At 41.7% G+C, this 23,383-nt stretch overlaps 2 protein-coding genes across 6 annotated transcripts in view; both read left to right on the top strand.

Annotated features, from left to right (window-relative positions):
• The window catches only part of GPT2 (glutamic--pyruvic transaminase 2), a 28,165-nt gene extending 16,830 nt beyond the window's left edge, over positions 1 to 11,335 (top strand). For both annotated transcript variants that reach the window (XM_026714007.2, XM_026714008.2), the window contains exons 5-12: positions 115 to 248; positions 1,698 to 1,941; positions 2,586 to 2,665; positions 4,164 to 4,300; positions 5,249 to 5,423; positions 7,153 to 7,308; positions 8,000 to 8,112; positions 8,215 to 11,335. In XM_026714007.2, the coding sequence (XP_026569792.2) occupies positions 115 to 248; positions 1,698 to 1,941; positions 2,586 to 2,665; positions 4,164 to 4,300; positions 5,249 to 5,423; positions 7,153 to 7,308; positions 8,000 to 8,112; positions 8,215 to 8,305 (1,130 nt within the window). In that variant the 3' untranslated portion in view covers positions 8,306 to 11,335. The remainder of the gene's footprint in view (positions 1 to 114; positions 249 to 1,697; positions 1,942 to 2,585; positions 2,666 to 4,163; positions 4,301 to 5,248; positions 5,424 to 7,152; positions 7,309 to 7,999; positions 8,113 to 8,214) is intronic.
• An 836-nt stretch (positions 11,336 to 12,171) lies between these two features.
• LOC113445030 (borealin-2-like) lies at positions 12,172 to 22,312 on the top strand. 4 transcript variants are annotated; one of them, XM_087940671.1, is made up of 11 exons: positions 12,172 to 12,327; positions 13,722 to 13,886; positions 14,994 to 15,046; positions 16,690 to 16,750; positions 17,753 to 17,829; positions 18,441 to 18,499; positions 19,349 to 19,456; positions 19,959 to 20,003; positions 20,343 to 20,466; positions 21,360 to 21,446; positions 21,554 to 22,312. In XM_087940671.1, exons 1-11 carry the CDS (start codon positions 12,192 to 12,194, stop codon positions 21,599 to 21,601), a joined length of 963 nt encoding a protein of 320 aa, XP_087796797.1. In that variant the 5' UTR covers positions 12,172 to 12,191; the 3' UTR covers positions 21,602 to 22,312. The 4 variants fall into 4 exon arrangements, with proteins under 4 accessions (XP_087796797.1, XP_087796798.1, XP_087796799.1 ...); XM_087940672.1 differs by having other exon boundaries at positions 13,758 to 13,886; XM_087940673.1 differs by lacking the exon at positions 19,959 to 20,003.
• Positions 22,313 to 23,383: the final 1,071 nt, after the last annotated feature.

The following is a 23,383-nucleotide window of genomic DNA, read 5'->3' on the forward strand; positions in this document are numbered from 1 at the left end:
AAAGAGTTTATTTGATGGGCAGAGATTACAGATAGATGGTTAGGAAACTTCTTAGAAGAATTTCCACACATCTTTCGGGGTTTTTGAAAGCTGACATTTTCCTTCCTTTCACAGGTTCGTACAGCGCCAGCCAAGGAGTCAATTGCATCCGTGAAGACGTAGCGGCGTACATTGAGCGGCGAGATGGCGGCGTCCCTGCGGATCCAGAGAACATCTACTTGACCACAGGTGCAAGTGACGGCATTGCTGTAAGTGGCATTGGGAGCATCTTCTGGTGTTTGGGACCAAGGACCCAGGTTTATTCAGACTGAATGAAAGAACCTGGAAAGAAATGCTCAGTTTAGTTTGCTAAAGGTAGAAATCTCTTTCTCGTCTGGTGTCAACATTTCCTTCTCTTTGTTTTGGCTGTAAAATTCTGGCTGTAAAGATCATCCAGACTGCAGTTCTGGATGACTGCCAGGAGAAAACCCAATTTTTCCCCCCATGGTTGGGTTAGAGGTAACCTTCAACTTGTAATCGGTCACTTAACAGCTTGAAGTTATGTTAACATACAAGTACCGGTAATTCTCAAACAGTTCCCTTCCTGCATCTGGCTGTTTTTGCTACCTTAAACAAAACAAATGGCACGATTAAAATGCCACCCTCTGGCCCAGTTTGGTATTGCAGGTAGTCCTTGACTTACCACAGTTCCTTTAGTGACCGTTCAAAGTTACAACAGCACTGAAAAAAGTGACTTAGGATCGACCGTTTTTCACCCTTGCAACCGTAGCAGCATCTCCATGATCAAAATTCAGATGCTTGGTTATTGACTGCTATTGATGACGGTTACAGTATCCCTGGTTCTTGCAATCACTTTTTGTGACCTTCTGACAAGCAAGATCAATGGGGAATCCAGATTCACTTAACAACCGTGTCACTAACTGTTTTTGATGGCTGATACACCCAGAGGAGTGGGGGGAAAAGCAGGATCAAGGGTGACAGTGAATTACGTATCTCAGAGTTGGGTATCTGTCAGGATTCCGGCAGTTACTCCAATTAAATCATGAGCCCTGAGCCACACTCCCAAAACTAAAGGGGATTTATTTGAAGGTAACATTCTACATCCAGCATTTACCTAGGTGTAGCCAACTCTGAGACACGTAATTCACTGTCATCCTCGATCCTGCTTTCCCCCTCACTCTCTGGGTCTATCATCCAACGAAAAACATCCATAGCTAAGAGTCATCAGTCATGCTCTCCAATTAGATTTTTTGCACAGCCGAAGCTTCAGTCATCTAATCAGTGTTTGAAGAAAATATGAATGGAATGTACTTTCGATTCCACACTGCCGCCTGCTCTTTGAAACGTCCCCCTTTCTTTCTGTTGTCAACTACAAAACGTGTATACAAAATGATTTTTGAGTTGACATGCAATGATTCGCTTAACAACTCTGGCAAGAAAAGTCGTGAAACTCGCTTAACAAATGTTTCACTTAGCCACAAAAAAATTTTGGGCTCCATTGTGGTTATAACTTGAGGACTTACCTGTTCAGTATTTCTGGATCAGCAATTCTACTGATCCAGCCTTTTCAAGATCTTCTTAAAGTTCTTTTCTGGTTGATTTTTTTTTTCTAACCCCGAAATATATTCTTGTGTATTCGATGCAGTTTGAGGAACAAAGGAAATTCTAATCCAACTTACCTTTCCTCCATCTTCCAGACCATTCTCAAGATCCTCGTCTCTGGGGGAGGAAGAACTCGGACCGGAGTGATGATCCCAATTCCTCAGTATCCTTTATATTCTGCTGCTATTTCCGAATTGGATGCCATCCAGGTAAACTATTACCTGGACGAAGAGAACTGCTGGGCCCTAGATGTGAACGAATTACGCCGCTCCTTATATGAAGCCAAAGCGTATTGTAATCCCAAGGTCCTTTGCATCATTAATCCTGGAAACCCCACAGGTGTGCAAAACTTCTATGGGTCTGCTCTTCACACTTTTTCTGTGTCATTTCTCTATGGCCTGGTTGTAGTAAATAATGATGTCTGTGTACAGGCGGTCCTTGAGTCACGACCATTGTTCAGCCAACGTTCAACAGCGCTTAAACATGGTGGTGATGACCGGTCTTCAGAGTTCTAGTCACCCCAGCATCTCTGCGGTCATGTGGTTGTGTGCAACTGGCTCACACTTACAACATTTGCAACTTTGCCTGCTGGCTTCCCCAGAAAGTCATTGGGGAAGCCGGCAGGAAAGGTCACAAAGTCCGTAAGATAGGTCTCCCTCACCTACGCAACTTTTCCCAACCATTCTGCACTTGTGCTAGCCATTTGCACACACTCCTCAAACCCTCTCAGAGCCTCGCCACATCTCCTGTGCATCTGTCCCAACCCTCGCCACACTGCCCTTGTGCATCCCCTCACGCTGTCCCCCTGCCCCTCTTGTTGTGCATCCTTCACAGCCTTGTACCCCCTCCCTGACCCTCACATCAAAAGCGAAGACAGATGCTCTTTTGTTCTGGAATGAAGAAATGATTGACGTAACCTCTGTTTCATTGGAAAAGAGGAGTGCTTTGAAAAAATTTTTCCCATATTTCTTCCTGAATTTTAGGTCAAGTTCAAAATAGAAAATGTATTGAAGAGGTGATACACTTTGCCTGGGAAGAGAAGCTGTTTCTTCTGGCTGATGAGGTAATGAAAATATTTAGCTTTGGAGACAGCAACCTATTTGGAAATTGGAGAGCACCTAGTGCTGTGATGTTCTCACAAAATGGCCGTCGGGATCAGTGGGGCCGATCACAAAACTGTCAGATACTAAAGGACAAGCTCGATACATTATTTGTCCTAGAGAAATGACTCATCCAATCCATGAAACCTGCGGAGGGCCTATTCCTGGGCCTTCCATATGTTTCATGACCATTCTTGAAGAGCCATGGTGGTGCAGTGGTTAGAATGCAGTACTGCAGGCTTACTCTGCCAAGGTCTGGAGTTCGATCCTGACTGGCTTGAGGTTGACTCAGCCTTCCATCCTTCTGAGATTGATAAAATGAGGACCCAGATTGTTGAGGGCAATAGACTGACTCTGTACCACTTAGAGGGGGCTGCAAAGCACTGTGAAGAGGTATATAAGTCTAATTGCTATTTCTATTCTTAGAAAATGAAAATTGTGTGGTTTAGTGCATATTTACTTGCTGATAAGACTCTCATGAAACTCAGAATATTAGAGTCTGGGATTTTCTTTGGAGCACAGTAATGTTTGTATTTACATTCAAAGAACTTTTTTAAAAAATAAGAAAACAACTCTGCTGGGTATAACGAGAGGATTCCATGACATAAAGAGCATCAAAAGCTCTAGATTATTCCCTGCCAAGTATTAAAAAAAATGATGTTATAATGTAGGAACCTACAGGTAGTTCTCAACCTATGAATGCTCACTTAGTGACCGTTCGAAGTTATTACAGTCCTTCTGAAAGATATTTATAACCTGGTTCCTAAGGACGAGGCCTCCCCGTGGTCATTTATCCACTGTCAGGATTCTGGCAGTTACCCCAATTAAATCATGAGTCTCAAGCTAAACTTCCAAAACTACACAGGATTTATTGGGAGTTAACATGTCAGCATGACCTAGGTGTAGCCGACTCAGAGACACGTAATTCACTGTCACCCCTGACCCTGGTTTTCCCCCACCCCTCTGGGTGTATCTTAATTCATATTCTCCAACAAAACACATCCATAGCCAAGAGTCATCAATCATGTTCTCCAATTAGAGTTTTGCACAGCAGAAACTTCAGTCACCTGGTTACAATCTCTGAAAAACTATGAATGGAATGCACTTTTGATTCCAAGCTGCTGCACTGCTCTTTCTGTTGGCAACTATAAAACAGCCATAGAAATGTTTTATGAGTTGACATCCACATTGGGACGCTGAGTAATTGACCCACATTTATGGCTTTAGAGTAGACATATCCCACAGTCATGTGACCGTAATTTACAGCTTTTGCTGAAACTCAGCATTTAGTTGCCCCATAGCAAACAACAGGTTTAGGTAATAGCCATGGTGATTCGCTTACCGCCCGCTGCAAAGCAAGGTCATAAAATTGCATGAGTTTTATGTTGATCAGCTTTGGATAGGTTCCCTTATGGTCATAAGTCGAGAACCCCCTGAAATCCTGTCTTTTCTGGGGCGCAGGTGTATCAAGACAACGTTTACTCGGAGAACTGCCAGTTCTACTCCTTCAAAAAAATCCTTTACGAGATGGGACCCGATTACTGGAATAATGTTGAACTCGCTTCTTTTCATTCCACTTCCAAGGGCTACATGGGCGAGTAAGTTTCAACGGTCGAGGATGGAATTGTAGCAGTGGTGGGATTCAAATTCTTTTACTACTGGTTCTGTGGGTGCATGGCTTGGTGGGCATGGCAGGGGAAGGATACTGTAAAATTTCCAGTCAGAGGTGGGATTTGCCGGTTCTCCAAACTATTCAAAATTTCCGCTCCCGGTTCTCCAGAACTGGTCAGAACCTGCTGAAGACCACCTCTGAATTGTAGCTGCGCAATATCCATTTATTTAAATGGGTTTTTTTTTCTATCAGGGCAACCTGGTCTACCCAATTATGGGACAGAGCATACTGCTTCCGCTTTCATCTCTCAGCCCCAATCCAGGAGCTTTCGCAGGCCAGTGGCTTTCGCCACAACCTATTTTATGTTAAATTTATATTTGTTTCTTTGTCAGTAAATATAAATTTAATCCATTTACTGAATCACTTGCCGTGGCTTCTCTGGCATGGTCAGAAAAGGTCAATCCTTCTTTTGCATAAAAGGGGGTGTGGCTTGAATTGCACAGGTGTGGCATGTCGATTTTTGTTTAAAAAAAAGTTACGATTACCAAAACAAGCAGTACCTTATATTATTTGGATACAGTAGTATTTATAGGGAGTTGATTGGAGATTATTAATGCTCTGATGATTCAGATAACTTAAACCTTAATGATAAAGGGGAAAAAAAGAATGTTTATGTCCATATGAACTCTGAATTTTTTTAAAATTCTCTGCCACAATGCATAACCCTGGCTTATATGCCAGCCTAATCCACCAAGCAGCTGCCATTCCTTTCTCAGAAGAAGATTAAAATCGGATCCTGCATTAGCTGTAGACTTTATAGGTTGCATTTCTGCCACTGCGAGAATTTCATGCTAGTTTTTCTCACCCTCACGTTTTCTCCCCCTCTCTCCTTTCCTTCTCTTTTCTGTTCCTGTGGCTTCTGCCTGGTTTTCAGGTGTGGCTACCGAGGAGGCTATATGGAGGTGATAAACCTGCACCCAGAAATTAAAGGGCAGCTACTTAAGCTCCTCTCTGTCCGTCTGTGCCCACCCGTCTCAGGTCAAGCTGCTATGGATGTTGTCGTGAACCCTCCTGTCCCTGGAGAAGAATCCTATGCCCAGTTCATTAAGGTTTGTTCATATATTTAAAATGTTTTCATTTTACTACCCTTCTTAAAGCCACCAGAAGCTCTTGAACCTCTGTCAGCCAGAAGAGATAGGTGGAAATTAAAAATAGGTGTTCACCAAGAAACACCAAGACAAAAATCACCTTTTTGATTTATCCAATTTAAGGATTCGTCTCTGATCCATTTTCCAAAACTGAATTTCCTTTCCATTTTCAAACATCTATTTAGTTTAGTTTTAGTTTACTTTATTATCATTGCACCTCGTACAATGAAATTAAATACCATCTTCAGTGTACATTGTGACTATGAAAATAAACACAAACTCACCTCCTTCACATTCTACACGTTGAATTGAAAACCCGATATTGCATTAATATAGCACTATACAGTAGAATTCAGAAGAATTACTGTCCTGGGATAGAAGCTGTTTTTCAGTCTATTTGTCCTTGTTTTTATTATTATCCTGTACCGTCTGCCAGATGGTCATAGTTCAAAAAAAAAAAAAGAAGATGGTGGTGCCCAGGATGAGATGGATCTTTGATAATGTTTTGAACTTTCTTAAGGCATAGTTTCTATTTAAAAACAAAGTAGCTAATCTTCCATTCATCCAAACTTCCTCCATCTGGTGCCTTTTCGAATTTGCCTTTGAATTTAACTTTAATCATTTCCAACCAGCACGTGAGGATGCCAGACCAAGAACATGTGCAATTGTCTGAAGGGGGCAGGTAGGGTTTAAATACACCGATAACAATGTTTTCAGTGGTAGTTTCTGGATTCACACTTGAATCGTATATGATTAGACTGGACTGTAAATAATTTACACCCCTGGCTGGTTTCACACAGGAACCCAGATAATATTTGACAGAAACAGTGCCTAACAAAACTTAAGAACTGAAGGTAACTGAAGAATCAAGTCAAGTGTATTCTGGGCAATTTTAAGTTACAATAAACTATCACCGTTGATTTATGTCCTCCTTGCAGGAATATTTTTTTGCTTACTCACTCATTTATCCTACCCATGATTTCTTTAGCTAGTGAAGATACAAGGTACTGAATCTAAGAAGCGTTTTCTGTTCTCCAGCCAAGCAAATGCAGATTATGGGATGATGGAAGTTTAGATGTAGGGTGTTTGGTGTTCTCTAAGCCTGGTGGGGTTTTTTTTTTGCAGACATTTCATTCAGTGGTGGGATTCAAAGTTTTCTACTACCGGTTCTATGGACGTGGCTTGGCTTGGTGGGTGTGGCTTGGTGGGTGCAGCAGGGGAAGAATCCTGCAAAATCCCCCTTCCTTCCCCACCCAACGAACCTGCTTTCCAGCTCCGTTCTCCTGTGCAGGGCAACCAAAGAAGACCCAGCCAATCAGCTGGGACTCAATGGGAGGCAGAGGAGAGATGGGGTTGGCGGGGCCAGTCAGAGGCGGGATTTGCCGGTTCTCCAGAACTACTCAAAATTTCCACTACCGGTTCTCCAGAACTGGTCAGAACCGGCTGAATACCACCTCTGGTTTCATTGCCAAACTAGGTAACATCATCAGTGCTAGTAGACAGTGGCGTCTGCTCTCATTTTATATACCAAAAATTTAGATGGAGGGAAATTTAGATGGTGCTGAAAACCTGAAGAGCTGATGCTCTCTAAGAAATAAAGGAAGGGCTGTAGAAGAGTGCCAGCTGGTTTGAACTGCCCAGTTGAGGTGTCCCTCTGTGTGACATTCTTTCACTTCTCCTGACAACACAGGAAAAGGAGTCGGTCTTGAACAACCTGGCGATGAAAGCCAAACTCACCGAAGATTTGTTCAATCAAGTGCCAGGGCTCCACTGCAATCCACTTCAAGGGGCCATGTATGCCTTCCCACGGATTTTTATCCCTGCCAAAGCCATTGAAATAGCAGAGGTGAGAATGCCTTGTCTCTCTGCAAGAAATGTTTACTGCAGCTGAAATGAAACGGGAGCTGTCCTCCTGCTTTAGGAAAAACATGTGTGCGTTACACTAAGCCACGATTGTTCAGCTGCATCTCCTTAATGGAACCAAAAGTTGGCTGAGTTTGCACCTAAGATATACTTTATGTGTTTTATTGCCTGTTTCACTTATTAAGCTGCATTATGGGGGTGATACTATCTATGATGAGAATGTGAGCCTAGTATTGGAAAAGCTGGTTTATCAGCTGGATATCTTATGTGTTACCAAATAGCTCTACTCTTCCAGTAAAAGGTAGTTATGTTTGCTTCTTGGAGAACATGCTTTTAAACAATAGGATATATCTGTTCTGTTCTGTTCTGTTCCGTTCTATTCTGTTTTCTATTTTATTCTATCTTATTTTCTGTTCTATTCTGTTGTCTATTCTACCCTATTCTGTTTTCTATTTTATTCTATTCTATTCTGTTTTCTATTTTATTCTGTTTTCTATTCTGTTCTATTCTTCCTATTCTATTCTATATTCCTATTCCATTCCATTCTATATTTGAACATGAGAACATTCAGATTTAAGTGTTGCAGAATAGTGTGGCATTCAGAAGCAAGCACAGCAATTTGAAAAGGACTATGTGATTAGCAATTAACTTCCTTTCACTTCAAATTTCTCCAGGCCCATCAAATGGCTCCCGACATGTTCTACTGTATGAAACTTTTAGAAGAAACTGGAATCTGTGTTGTACCCGGAAGTGGGTTTGGCCAAAGAAAAGGAACGTATCACTTTAGGTAGGTTTGACCTTACAGGTGCTCTTGTCAAAGTTACTATGGGATTCTTCCCTTGTAATTTCCACAGAATATTTATTCAAGTACCTCTTCTTTTCCTTCTAGGATGACGATTCTCCCACAAGCCGAGAAACTAAAGATCTTATTGAAGAAAGTGAAAGATTTCCATATAAATTTTCTGGAGGAATACTCTTAAAATAAAGACTCTTTTTTTTTAGACTGTATTTTTGAAAGTGTATTCAAGCCGTGAGAGAGAAAAATATGCTTTTTAGAGGGGGCTGTCTTTTTTAAAAAAATCAAATTCATGGTGGAATTACAATTACTGGAGCTTCAGTTTGATAGTAAAATACTTGAACAAACTTACAATACTAAGATGCGGGAAATGCGTTCAAAGATTGATTAATGCAGTCATTGGTTGCAAAGTGGGATGTTGCAAAATTTGCCTTTGTCCCACAGTTATGAAAGCCAAACTTGATTAGGTTGGATGTTCGGGTGTTGATAAACAATCTTCTATGCTTTTCTTTCAAAATAGAAGATACCACACTATCCCTTTCTACCAAACCAACTCAGAAAACTAGAGTTGTACAAGTAAACTAAAGGCACAGGTGATTTTGCACTCTTCTGGTCAAGCCTGTCTGATGGGAGTTAGACAGAAACCTTTTGCAAATAGAAGTATTGCAATCTCCTTTTTCGGGATGAAATAAGAGGCCCAAGATTTTGTTCTGACCATCAGAGAATGAACTGAGTGCCTTTTGAATTCCTGACGAGATTGCCTCCACGTGTAAAATACAACATTTCTCTTCTTTGATCAGAAGAAAGCTCATGTTATCTGCTTTCAACCAAGGCTGGGCAATGCATAGAAGGAAAGGAACTGGAAAGAGATGTAGGGGACTATAATACTACTTAAATTCCTATCTAATTTTAGCCAGCTGTTTCCAAGATAGAATTAGTGTGTCTAAGCTTCCTTTGGCCATGATGAGTGTGAGGTCTTAAGAAATTGGGAGGCAATGAAGCAAAAGAAGAAGACGATGGCCCTGTTGGGGTATTGGATTATATCTTTGCACGGTAAACACAAGTTGATAATAGAAGAACATTTGCACATTTGTTGATTTTCTTGATCACTGTTGTTTATGAAAAGGTTTCTGATTGCTCTTGAATAATTGTAAAGAGGCCAATGTAGACAAAATTGAGCAATAAGAAAGGGTCCAATTTGATATTGCCTCCATGAATATTCAGATGCCTTCAGATCCGTCTCTTGAATTTAAATTAGATATTAGACTGGGACTTGACTTGGAAACTTAACGTCTCCTTCGAATGGTGATCCTGGTTGTCGAATTTCAACTGATCAAAGCCGTTCATTCAAGACACATAATTGGGTAAATGTTTGATATACTAAAAGGCCGATCTGTGGATAACCAGTTCTTTGTAGCAGTACATAAAAACACAAGTAATGGGATAGGATAAGAAACGGAGTGCTTTTCACGTGACAAAATGGGATCTTGCTTGCTACTTTGATCCTTGTTTCATCTTAATGGGATTCGACCCTACAGTAGAAGGAAAAAAATTACATGGCGTTTCATTAATCAGTTGAATTCCAGAAGAAGAAAAGATTGAACGTCCTCACCTTGGTGAATTCATTAAGGTGGCAATCTCCGAGGATAGTTTGAGCTTCTTTTTCCCAGATTGCTTCACTGAAGGGCTCTTTGCAGTGGTGGGATTCAAATTTTTGTACTAGTGGTGGGGGTGGCTTGGTGGGGGTGGCAGGGGAAGGATATACTGCAAAAATACCATTCCCTCCCCACCCCACTAACCTACTTTCCAGCTCCGTTCTCCTGTGCAGTGCAACCAAAAAAGACCCAGCCAATCAGCTGGGACTCCAGAGGCAGAGAATAGATGGGAGCGGAGCCAGTCAGAGGTGGTATTTGCTAGTTCTCCGAACTACTCAAAATGTCCGCTATTGGTTCTCCAGAACTGGTCAGAACTTGCTGAATATCACCTCTGGTTCTTTGCCAGATAAGACTGAAATAGCTATTAGGTGTGGTTTTTAAATACCTCTTCGCAACCTCTAAGACTTCTCTTACACTTTAGAATGGCTTCCTACCTAATGATCTTCAGATATGATGAGAGTTACAGATTTAACGATCTGAAGGTTTCTCATATTGAAGTTTGCCATGTTAGTTGAGTTGTTACAAATGATATCATAAATGTACCATCAGTACTCAGAAAGTTTCAGTCTTAACTACTAAGACTATATGTTATTTTGAGTAGCTGAGCCATTTTCCAAAATCTTCATATCAAACATCTTTTCCATTGGAAATTGCTAGCTACGCTATTTTCTTAATAATTATTATGTTTGGTTGCGTGTAAGTTCTGTTGAATTCTGAACTAACCTTAGATTATACTAAAAATTACAATTGGCTGGCTCTTAAATCATATTTTATATTTTATTGATGGCATCCATTTGTAAGAGGATACCAGTTCTCAAAGCAGTGGCAATTCCCCCCCCATCGTTGCCATACACTACATGACATGTATGTAGTCGCTCAGTTCAAGAGAATGTTAAGCTTCATCTTGAGCAGTTGCAATTAAAATATATATTTTTTTAAGTAAGTAAACATTTTCATATGGTACGGACGGGAAATAAGCATTTGTAGTCTTTCGTTTTTTTATTCTCATGTTAACTTTTTAATGCTACTGAAAATTATGTCAACTTTACATGTTTCTAAGTAATGTTTTTACAGAGATATTTCTTTTCTTTGTACTTTTTAAAAATGGGAAGTAGTGATACTTTTCATTTACTTCTAACTGTAAGACATCAACTTCTAGTTTTCCTTGTGTTGGGAGCTATATTTTATGGTGCCTCTTGATTTCTGATATTTTTGGGTTTATTACATCACTGAATATGGTGCATAATATAAGCATTGTTAGGGCTGATTTATCACATTTGTCATTACTGCAAGGAAATTAACAGTCCACTTAATTGACCTTGGCTAGTGATGGCCATTTTCTTAGATCTGCTTCCAAGCTTTGATGGATACGATCCTCAAATAGATCCAAAATAATTAAACTATGGGAGTTGTTTCGTTTTTTTTTTATGCCAAGAACCATTACCAAGGCAAGCTAACATTGTGATGGTCTATGTTTGTTTTTCCTGCCTTCTGATGTTTTTCATCCTGTTCTCGGGTGACTTTTTAAAGATCTTTACAAATAAAAGAGCTATTATGAACTGTGGAAGTCATTTACTAATTTGCATGATGTCGGATAACCCTGGTTCACACATCATTAGCCAGGGCAATGCTTAACCATGGTTGGGCTCATATTGATCCATTTTCCAAGTCATGGCAAAAATAAGGGAACCTCATTAAATGTCAGGTCCTTAAACCCCCTAACATAAGTTGGGATCCCAGATTGCTGATCAAATCCAACCAACAGTTTTTATCAATCAGGTGCATTATATGAACTAAGAACTGAATTCAGGAAACCATAGTCAACTGGTTGTTTGTAATTCCAGCTTAGGTGCAAAAGCTACACGAATCGCTATATGCGTTAACCTCGGTTACTTTTAACTTTGGTTCCTTCCAAGTTAGGTTTGGGTCGTTTGCAAAGCCAGCCAGTTTGCATCAGCTTCTGATCCTACGGGCTGCAAAACCCAGACAGAACACAGTAACCAGGTTTAAAGCATTGCACGCAGATAATAGGAACCCCAGTCTGGCTCCAGTTAGACTTTCGGGTTTAGGGGTCGGATTGTGAGGAGGGAGTAATGTAGCTGCCATTCTCCCCACCCCCCTTCCTTTGGCTGTTGGCCGGGCAATCTGAATTAGCAGGGGCAGAACTGCCCCCACCCCAGCTTTTGGGAGGGGGGGGTGTTTAAAAAAAAAATCTAGCCCACCTGAATCTCTTTGCGTTGCTTCTACAGCCCCAAAACAAGCTCAGTTGGGAATCGCGCCTACTACCCCGCCCCCCATCAACCCACTCTTGGGGGCGTGTCCACGAGGCGGGGGCTGGGACTCTATAAATATCCCACCCCCCAGTTTAGCCGGTCCCTCTGCGTTTCTTTTTGGGGAGGCATCAGTTCCTTCTCCATGGCGTTCAGGAAGCAGCTGGAAGCCTCCAAGAAGCGCAGCGCCGACTCCGGAGTCGAACCGGATCGGAGCGTCTTGAGCAAAGAGCAGAGGCACCAGCGGATCAGTCTCTTTCTGCAGGATTTCGACCACCAGGGTGAGGCTTCGGGAAAGGGGCGCCTCCCTTTGTGGTCATTTCATTCACACCGTTAGTCTCCCTCTCTCTGAAAGGGGTGGGTGGGTGTCCTTCCATTTTCCCCAACCAGGATCTTCAGAGGTTTTTTGTTGAACTACTACAAGGACCCTTCTGCTGAGACCTCGGAGTCGTGGGAGTTAAAGAGTCGGGCATCCCATAACTTGGCAGGAGAAGTTAGGAGATCCTGTGATCTCCTCATGCTAAGCTAGGGTAGAGTAGAGTAGAGGTAGAGTAGAGTAAGGGTAGAGGTAGGAGTAGAGGTAGAGTAGAGGTAGAGTAGAGGTAGAGTAGAGTAGGGGTAGAGGTAGAGGTAGGAGTGGAGGTAGAGTAGAGGTAGAGTAGAGTAGAGGTAGGAGTAGAAGTAGAGTAGAGTAGAATATTGGCCAAGTGTGATTGGACACACAAGGAATTTGTCTTGGGGTAAATACGACATGGTTGGTTAGTTTTGGCTTCATACTGTGTGGGAACTTCATCCCTGCGATTAGTAGATTTCAGATTTATGGGTTTATCCTTGGAGGGGAAGCCCTTGCCCATTGTGGTTAATTCAGTAACCCCTTCATTCAGTGGTGGTATTCAATTTTTTTTTTACTACTGGTTCTGTGGGTGTGGCTTGATGGACGTGGCTTGGCATGGCAGGTGTGTCAGGGGAAGGATACTGTAAATCCCCATTTCCATCCCACCCCACTAACCTGCTTTCCAGCTCCTTTCTCCTTTGCATGGCAACCAAGAAAGACCCGGCCAATCAGCTGGGACTGGGGAGGCAGAGAAGAGATGGGGGCGGGGCTAGTCAGAGGTGGGATTTGCTGGTTGCCCAAACTACTCAAATTTTCCGGTTCTCTAGTACCTGTCAGAACCTGCTGACTATCATCTCTGCCTTCATGGATGGTGCAACTGGCTGGGCATAATGTGGCTGACTTCGTCTTGAATGAATCTTGTTTGTAAATCAGGGTTAAGCGAGCTAGATATCATATCCTCCCTCCCATCTATTTCCTTTTGCTTCACCTTTTTTGGTGGGGGGAAAGGTTGACACGCTTTTCAACTCCTACTGAGTCCCTGGCGCTCTTGGTCAGCTTTCTTGCTGACATTTCATCTGAGTAACATCTTTGGTGCTGACGGTGTTCGCCAGTTGGGTAACAAAATGTCTGCAAGAAAACAATCAAGTCCAGAGAGCATCCAGGATGTCCCAGTTCAACCCTCAGCTACATAGAGAGCCAAGGGTTGGTCCAACCTTGGCCACTTTAAAGACTGGTGGACTTCCACTCCCAGGATTCCCACCATGGCCAGCTGCAGAACGCTGGGAGTTGAAGTCCACAAGTCTTTTAGTGGCCATGGTTGGACCAACTCCTGATGTACAGCCTTCTCTTTTATCGGTACCCATTTCTCTGTTCAAGCAAAGGAACACCTACAAGAGATGAAGAAAGAACTGGCGTCGCTTCTGCAGATGGCTGAGAAGGCCTTCCAAGTGGAGCTGCTGGCTTTGCCCCCAGCCATGAGAAAAATGAAGAGGAAAGACTTGTTGGGTGAGCCTTGGGCCTTGCTGCCTATCCTGCTTTTCTCCCTTCTAGACCAGCCTTTCCTTTCCTGAAGCAGGGCCGGCCCATTTGTAAAGTTTGCAGAGCCTACTTTGGTGTTGGTCTTCCTAAGAATTCTTCCATATCTATGAGTTGAGACGAAGTGGCATAAGAGGAAGGGACCTCTCCCCTCCCCCGTCATATCTCAAGTCAATGTTCTCTTCTCACTGTGACCCACTAAAGGAGAATGACTGGCTCCAACCCATGCAAGAGTGTTTCCATGGCTAATAACTCATAGATTAATAGATTTAGAATGGACCTTGTAGGTAGTCCAACCCCCGCTCCAAGCAGGAGACCCTACACCAGGGGGTCTTCCAACTTGACAACTTTAAGACTTGTGGATTTCAACTCCCAGAATTCCTCCTCCAGTCATGTTAGCTCAGGAATTCTGGGAATTGAAGTCCACAAGTCTTAAACTTGCCAACTTGGAAGACCCTTGGCCTACAGATGGCAGTCCAGTCTCTTCTTGAAAGCTTCCAGTGATGAAGCTCCCACAACTTCTGAAGGCAACTTCTGTTCCATTGATTGATAGTTCTCGCTGTCAGAAAAATTCTCCTTATTTCCAGGTTGAATCTCTCCTTGATGAGTTTTCATCCATTATTCCTTGTCTTGCCTTCAAGTGCCTTGAAAAATAGATTGAACACCTTCCTTTCTATGGCAGCCCCTCAAATATTGGAACACTGCTATTGTGTCTCCCCTGGTTCTTCTATGGACTCATCCGTTTTTTTAAACAAATAAAACAAGCTGGACATGATTTGCCACAGTTTTCTTCTGGGTCATCTTTTTGACTTCCCATTCTTGATTCTAGTCCCAGAGTTTCCTGTCCATGCTTAGCTTTTTGAGATTGAACTACGTTCAACTAAATATGGCTACATCTACAGCAGGTGCTAAATTTCAATTTCTAGTGGTCTTTGCTGCTTATAAGCCTGCTTGGATGCAGATCCTGAGAATTTGTGATTCTCAGCTCCGGATATTTCTGACCTGTAGGAGGCAAGTCACTTTTGAGAGTGGGCAGCCAGCTGCTTTAGCATGATGGTTTAATCTCGGTTCTTTCAGATCTCAAAGAAGAAGATGCAGCCGCAGCAACAGCTGTCGCCACTCTGGAGGCAGTGAGTATCTGCCCAGTATATTAAAACGTTGGGAATGGGAAACTTGTTATACCTATACAAATAGGGAGATCCGTGATAAATTGGTGGGGATGGAAATAGTTCTTCTATTTATGTACTATTAAAACTCTCTTGTCTGTAATCTTTAACTGGGTGAAACTGTGCAACTTAGGGCAACAATTTTTGAACCAAAATAGCTCAAATGGGCTAATTTACAGAATCTAGGAGTCATAGCTGCAGAAAAAACAATTACTATCAACCTGCCTTCAGTCGAGAACTTCTTCACTGCACGAGTCAAAAAGAGGGCTGTGAAAATATTTACAGACCCCTCACATCCTGGATATAAACGGTTTCAACTCCTTCCCTCAAAACGACACTATAGAGCACTTGCACACCAGAACAACTAGACACAAGGACAGTTTTTTCCCAAATGCCATCACTCTGCTAAACAAATAATTCCCTCAACACTGTCCAACTATTTACAAAGTCTGCACTACTATTACTATTAATCTTCTCATCACTCCTTATCACTCATCCCCTCCCACTTGTGACTGTATGACTGTAACTTTGTTGCTTGTATCCTTATGATCTATATTAACTGTTTCCTAGTATGATTTGATTGCTTATTATACCCTATGACTGTCATCAAGTGTTGTACCTGATGATTCCCGACTCTTGACGAATGTCTCTTTTCTTTTATGTACACTGAGAGCTTATACACCAAGACAAATTCCTTGTGTGTCCAATCACACTTGACCAATAAAGAATTCTATCTATGTGTTGAATTGAAATTTTGGCAAATTTTATAAAATATTTTATGGCATAAAATGATTGAAGTATCTGCGACATAATACACAATGACCAAAAAAAAAAAAGATTTTCAGGGATGACAACTCATGTTTGACTGTGCTACACAGTTCAATGTGGACTACAGATAGTCCTTCACTTACGACCATCTATTTAGTGACTGTTCAAAGTTGCCACGGCACTGAAAAAAATGGACTTATGACCGTTTTTTCACACTTTATAACCGCTGGAACATCCCCATGGTCACATGATCAGAATTTGGAAGCTTGGCAACTGACTCATATTTATGATGGTTGCAAGGCTCATACAATCACCTTTTGCGACAAGCAATGTCAGTGGGGAAGCCAGATTCACTTAACAACCAGGTTACTGACTTACCAAGTGCAGTGATTTACTTAATGACCGTGGCCAAAAAAAGGGCTGTACAATGGGGCAAAACTCCCTTAACAAATGTCTTGCTTAGCAACAAATTTTGGGCTCAGTTATTGTCACGCAAATTGAAGACTACTACCTGTACTTTTGAGGCAGATGCATCTCTGAATATCTTCCTAAATTTTAAAGAAATTTTCCAGTACATTAGAAGCTCTGCCCATGTTGTAGCCACTGAGCAATCTGGAGAGGAAATATTTCTGAAAAGTTGACCCAAGGCATCATGGCTTGTTAAGTAACATCTGTACCTGTTGTCATTTCTTCCAGATATGGAACTATGAGCAGGGTCCCGAAAGCTTAATTCTGATTATTTACATAGCTAGAAATTGCTCATTTGTGCCTAAACTGAGTAAAGAAACCTGTGTGATGCTAGTCTTAATTTTTCCCTTTTCTCCCCAATGTCTCTAAAGAGTAACTGTGGTGTTGGAAACCTGCACAATCCCAGATTAATAAGGACAAACAGCAAACGAGGTAAATCTGAAGTGCTCCTCCTGGTATGAAAAAAAATATTTTCTGTACTCTTCTCAAATTCTTCTGTACTGATCCTTTTTGGAGCTGAAGGGAGTAACGGTATCTTAAGACCTCTGAAAGGCACCAACAGTTGCTTGATTCTAGTTTCTTATCTTGGACAGCAGCCAAATCAATGGACCTTTGTTTCTTGACTTCCTGGTCAAGATCTACTTGCTGAGAAGTTCTAAAGAACTCGGGAATGCCAGGAGCTGCTCTTTTTTTTGTAAAAAGTTTTTTTTTATTTTTTTACATCTTAAAAACATCTTTTTTAGTGAACAGCATGATTCCAGGTTTTCACATTTCCATACAAACATAACCCTGGTTACATATTCATCTTTCACCTTTGATTTCATATCCTATCATTACATTACACATTTTCTATGAATTTTCCCAAGTACTTTTCTGAGACCTGTTTTATATGTTTTCCATTCATTTCTTAACCTATTTCTTTTTTACTTTAAATAATTCTCATATCTTCATATTCATTATACTTTATAGTTTTATCTGTCAGGTTTGCAATTTCATCGCATATTCTTATTTCATCATTTCAAAAATTCCATCCCAATTCAAACAGTTCAAAAAAGAAATTCCCCCCATAATTACCAATTTGAGTGTACCACCCCTTTACCTTATACATCGTTTAATTAACTCTTTAATTCCAAATAATAATTGACTTTTTAATTATCATCTAAAAAAATTAATAACAATGATCTGCCAGGAGCTGCTTTAAAAGGCGATCAAGAGAACACACTGAGCATGGAAAGACCATTTGAACCCATCTTAGCATAGTTGTAGTGCAAAATATGGCTGGTTATGAGGGCCACACCTATGTCAAAAAAGATTAGCTGCGACTGAACCCTTAAGGTCTAAACTTTAAACCTGTTCAGTCATTTTTGAAGCAGGCACAGCTGTACTCGTACCCATTGTTAGTCTCTTAACTCTTGACCCAAATGTCCTTTCCAGTTAAAGTCACCACAATTGTGGAATATAAGGAAGCGGAAGATGAACAGGGGATGCAAAGTAAGAAAACATCTCAGAAGGTAAGTGGGGAAAGGATAATTGTCCATTCTGCTTTCTTGAAACCTGTTTTCTTTGCAAGTTTGAAGGCACCTTTGTACCAGGTTTGTATTTCATTCATTGGTATTCATCTGGCTAGCGTCCTGTTTGGAAAGTGAAACAGTATTTGCTGTGTGAGCAAGAAGGTGACAGCAAGGAGCCTGGGCGTGGCTTAGCTCAACTGTTCTGTACAAAAGCTGCTTGGTGCTGTGAAAGTAAAACTGAAACTGAAATCTCCTCTGCTTGTGTTTTGCATTTGGAACAGATTTTTTTTTCAGGCGGGGAGAGGGAGTAGAACTTCTTAGCATCAGAGGGTGTTAATAATAATAATATAGGAAATACTAATGCTCTGATGGTCATTTCTAAAAATCCTTTGTTAGTGAGCACCTAGAAGCCAAGAGGAACATACATGCCAAATTTCAAGTTTGTAGGCTTTACGGTTCTGGAGATTTTGTGATGATGCGTGAGGGGTATTTTGCAGATAGGGAGATAGGTAGGTAGATAGATATAGATAGATAGATAGATAGATAGATAGATAGATAGATAGATAGATAGATAGATAGATATAAGATAAATTGCTTATTTTATCTTGCAGGTATTTAAAACTAAGTCACTGACTTCTGCCATCACGGATAAAAAAGGTATTCTCTGCAGGTAAGAGAAAGTTGATGTTTTCAAGTCATCCTGTACTTAAAAATGAAGGTGATTTGTCCACTGAGATGGATTGATGAAAAAATGACACCCCTAGATGGCTGAGGTCCTTGGCAATATTTGAGGGGAGAGAATAAGTGTTTAGGGCATCGGGTGTCCAAAATTGGAGAGGAGGGGAACCCTCTTAAGGGGAAAATCTCAGTAATGAACCAGTAAGGAGTGAGCACGGCTTGATTGCCAAAGATGCAAATGGACTTTTCAGCAGAGGAATGAAAATATGGAAAAGAGGCTGGTGGACAGATAATCAGAATTTGTTCTGGACTGGAATTTTCTTGTAGCATTTGTCTGAATGTGTATGTATCATAAACAGCTTTAGGCACAGGCTGTCTTTTTTATTTTAATGGGGTCTTCTTTTGCAAAAGCAAGTGGCTCAGTTAAGAAGTTACAAGTTGCTTGCAGGAATCCTTTTGGGTTTCAGGCAAAGAAAGCCAGCTACTGTTTCTATGCAGATTCCCCGCTCCCCCAAATATTTAGGTCTTAATCAAGTGCATCCTAGTTGTATTTTGCAGGAAGGTAAAATAGGAGCAATCATAGGAAGAAATATTGTGTGTGTGTATCATCATCTTCTTTTAATAACCCCATAATCCCTTGTGGGGTGGAGTCTGTGCAACTGAATGGAGCTGGGTGTTTACTGGCCAGATGCCCTTCCTGTCACCAATGTGGAGTTTTCTTAGGATAGAACTCACAGTCCTGATTGTGAGGCAAGAGCTCCACCACTAAGCCCCCCACACCACTCAAATATTGTGTGTGGGTGTGTGTGGAAATAATCCAAGGTCTGGTGTCTTCCTTCAGGTCTGCATCTGTGTGCTCCACTCCAAACATGAGACGCATCGAGCGATCGGCTTCTCTGCGCGATCCACCAAGATCTACTCCCAGGTTCACCAGTTCAGGCTCTAAAAGGTCAATATTGCGGGTTTGTTTTAAAGGACAGACTCTTAACAACTTTTAAAGCACTAATAGGACTTCTGCGGAGAGGTTGTATGTCTGCTTCCAGAGTTGAAGGGCTCTCCACCTATGCCTGAGTCAGCCCCAAATGACCACCACTTGAAACGGATTGTTCCCATTGCCGATTCTCTACACTGCTTGTCTTCCTTCCGTTTCAAGTCATTGTAGCACCCAAATCTGCCTCCCCCAAAAAGACGAGCGTATTGGAACTATCCACATCCGGAAGATGTCTTTGGATGCTGTCAAAATAGGGTGTATGGGCACCAGTTTGGCAAAGGATAGCTTGAGCCCATTTACCTCAGGTGGCAGAGAAGAGGAAGGCAACATCACTACAGTACACAGCAGAAACTAAGCGATTGTTGGGGCATTTGCGTTGTTGTCAGGTGCAAGAAGGGGGAAACACCCCCCCCCGTGTTTTCTGAATGGATCCATCTCTGATCCATCTCTCTATTTGCAGGTCTCCGGGGATCCTTTGGGGGAAAGCTGCCCTCTGGGTGTTCAGGTGACCTTGCCTGCTCTGGGACAAAATGATCTGAGGGCATTGTGCCCTGACAGCCTAGAAATAGAGGGACAATAGCATGGCTGCTTTAACAGGCTGTCTCTTTAAAGCAGCTGCACTTTTTTTAAAAAAAAAATCTTGCGAAGCTACCTGCTTGTGTACGTTGTGTTTGCATATATGGAATTGGGGAGCAATAAATTTTAATTCTATCTCTACCTACTTACCTATAACTGGATGTATAAGTACATGCAGTTGATACTTGCAGCCTGATCTTTTTGAAGATATTTCAAAAACCCAGACCAAGCTCTTTTGGTCTACCCTCACTCGTTTTCCTCTTGCTAGATTTTCACAGAGGGGGCTCTCCGCAGGACCGTCTCAGAGAACTCAAGCTTCAAGTCTTCGCAGTTCTTCGATGCCCCCTGAACGATCCCTTCCTTTTGTCAACATACCACTGACCGATGGGCAGGTATGGCTCTTATGGGCTTTGGCTGTAGCAGAACTGGCTTTGCTTGATGGGAGTATATATATATACATAGATGGATACACGTCTCCATGTTCCGATTATTGCACGTTAAGAAGCTGCATGAATCTGGTCGTGCCATGCCCCTGTCGGAGTCTAAATCCAAGGAGGAACACGAACAGCTGACGGGGAGTGGGAGTGGGGCTCCGTTGGCTGTGGAGGAAATTGGGGAAGGGCAAAGTTCGGCTGGGCAGAGCAGGAAAAAGGTAGAACAAGGGAGAGGGAGTTCAGAGGAAGACCCAGGCCCACCCCTTCTTCATCTTAGGGCACGCAGGGAGGAACAGATAAGAGAGCAATGTGGGTTGCAGGGCTTCCGGGGGAGGAAAGGGCCCTGATTCCCTTCATTAGCCACACCTGGGAATGAGAGTTTAAAAAGAGATGCAAGCTGAGTGCGATGTCTGCTGGGAACAAACAGTGAGCTTATCTTGTGTTGACTTTGGTATCTGCGTTCCTGGCATCCTCCCAACCATGTTGAATTACTGCTGTTCCTTCACATCAAGAATTCCTTCTTTTGCCCTGCCGGACTAATTACCTCATTTTGCCTTGATTGGACTTATAGTTGGCTTTTCCATATTGACTGTGCTTGTTGGGAGCCAACTGGAAAGTTGGAAATGTCAATCAGGCGACCTTGGAATGCTGTGACCATCATAAATGCGTGCTAGTTTCTAGCGCCTAAATTTTGATCGTGGGACTGTTAGATGCTGCAACAACCATAAGTGTGAGGATTGGAGTTTGTTTGTTTTTAGCACCATCATGACTTTGGTTGCTGAAGGAAAAGTTGTAAGTTGAGGATTACCTGTAGGTACATTCCAAATGGCATCTGTTTTTTTCCCCCCCAGACTCTTTGCTCATCCGGGGATGACATCCAAAACATTGATGTGCAGCTGTTAAATAATGACACCGTCCAGCACATCCACACCCTGGTGGTAAGTGTTGGAAGCAAAGTATTTTGAGAAATGGCTGGCTGTCCCCCCACATCTATACTATATCTTCTAAAGAGATACTTAACACAAATTGCTTTTTCCTTCCTCAGAACCAGCTGACAGCCCTTTGTGGAAAAGCAACAGTTAAGTCAAGTTGAAGAAACAGATGGCAACTTTTCCTGCATCCCCTTCATGTAAAGAAACTCCTTGATATAGTTAAAGCAGAAGGCAACTGGTTTTAATAATTTATTGCATAATAAACTTGGTATATTTTTCATTTGGAAACACTTGAGTGACTTGACATTTGAAGCAAAGGCCCTTATTGGGAGACTGAAAATAAAATGGTTATTTGCACCCATTTCCCCAGATCTTGAGTTTATGCCTGTATCTATACAGGAAACATAAGTGAATTTAGCTAAACATTTATTGAAATGCTTGAAACTGCTCTTCCGTTAGAATTAAAAATGGAAGAATGCGCTTTGAAGTTCTGATTGGGTTTAGTTTTTGTCACCTTGATGAACAGGTTATAAAATTGCCTGATTGGTGAAGGTGTATCCCTCTTGGTCAAAAGTAAATGGATCTAGTGAGATCTGTTTTTAAGACTTTGGAGAATGGCTCTTAATTCAGGAAAATCCCTGTATGATCTTCCTATCGAAAGCCGTCAGAATTGTAGATGTGCCTGCATCCTCCAACTGTATCACAGTACAATATTCAAAGCCTTAGTTTGTTTTTAGAAGTTGGCTAGAGATATGCTATAGTCCCAACTTACAGTCTTTATTTAGTGACCAATAGAAATGTCACATAGGATATATACCTTGTAAAAATAGAGAAATCACTACTACATCTGTGGGGTGTGGGTGGAAATATTGCAGAAGCTCAAACATGGGAGTATGCATCTTCTTCCTCTGAGATAAAATTCATGTAGATGGAATTCTGAAAAATTGTCTCTCGATAGAACACTTGTACTGCTAAGTCTCCGTGACTTTTGAGGTTGACTTTGTGTTCAGGACTTAGATTTTTAGAAGCATCAAAGGACAGCTTTTTGTGAAACTTTAGTTCAGATCCTAAGGGGAGGTTGGAGAGATAGAAGGGAATAATGCTTAGTAGTTATGTTTACTCTTTGAATTACCACTCCAACCTATGTTCTGGTTATAAGGCAACAACTGCGAATAGTTGAGTTTATGGTTGACCTCCATGAATCTTCAAGAACTTTCCTTGTATGATAGAATAATGTATAAGCATTTTATGCTTCGAGACAAGACAGTTGGGTCTTCAGCTGTGCAAGTCACGCACAGCTTTGCAAGGATTAAATGAATGTTTGCAACAGGGCATTGCATTCTTTCTTAAAAGCTATTCAATAGCTGAGTTGTCCTAGCTTAAGCGTACTAATACAATCACCTCCTGCCCTGCAAGTGACACAAAATTTTAGGATATCGACCCACAATCCTCTCTCTCTTCTGCAAAACCCGTTTACTTTCAAGAGGAATTTGATCTGAGCTTATCGGTATAAAGGCTAGATTGTTTTATCCCGAGGAAGAAGTAATTTCATTTTTAAGAACAGGATATAGTCTCTCCGCCCACCCCACCCCAGTTTGGAAACTTAAAAAACTGAAAATCACGCTCCTTCAAATATTCAAATAAATAAACAGGTTGCAGCCTTTTGATGCAAATTTGGCTTACGATCTTCTATCCAACAAGATGTTGAAGACCGTCCTCCTAATTTTGTCAATCCAAAACTGCAACCACATGCAAGTTCCTACAGGAACTTATTTGAGCGTGGCTTCACTCCTGCACAGGGCTGCATATTGGGTTACGTAAGAAGGCGGCAGGAGATGCTGAAGAAGCAAAGCTAAAATGATATGCCTTTTGGGTGGGTTTTCTTAACACAGGTGAAGCCCGGCCTAGTCCTGCTACATCTGTTTACCTGTTCTTCCGTCAAA

Source organism: Pseudonaja textilis, chromosome 11 (assembly GCF_049901715.1).
Source record: "Pseudonaja textilis isolate UNSWEBS1 chromosome 11, rPseTex1.2, whole genome shotgun sequence".
NCBI classification, from domain to species: Eukaryota; Metazoa; Chordata; class Lepidosauria; order Squamata; family Elapidae; genus Pseudonaja; species Pseudonaja textilis.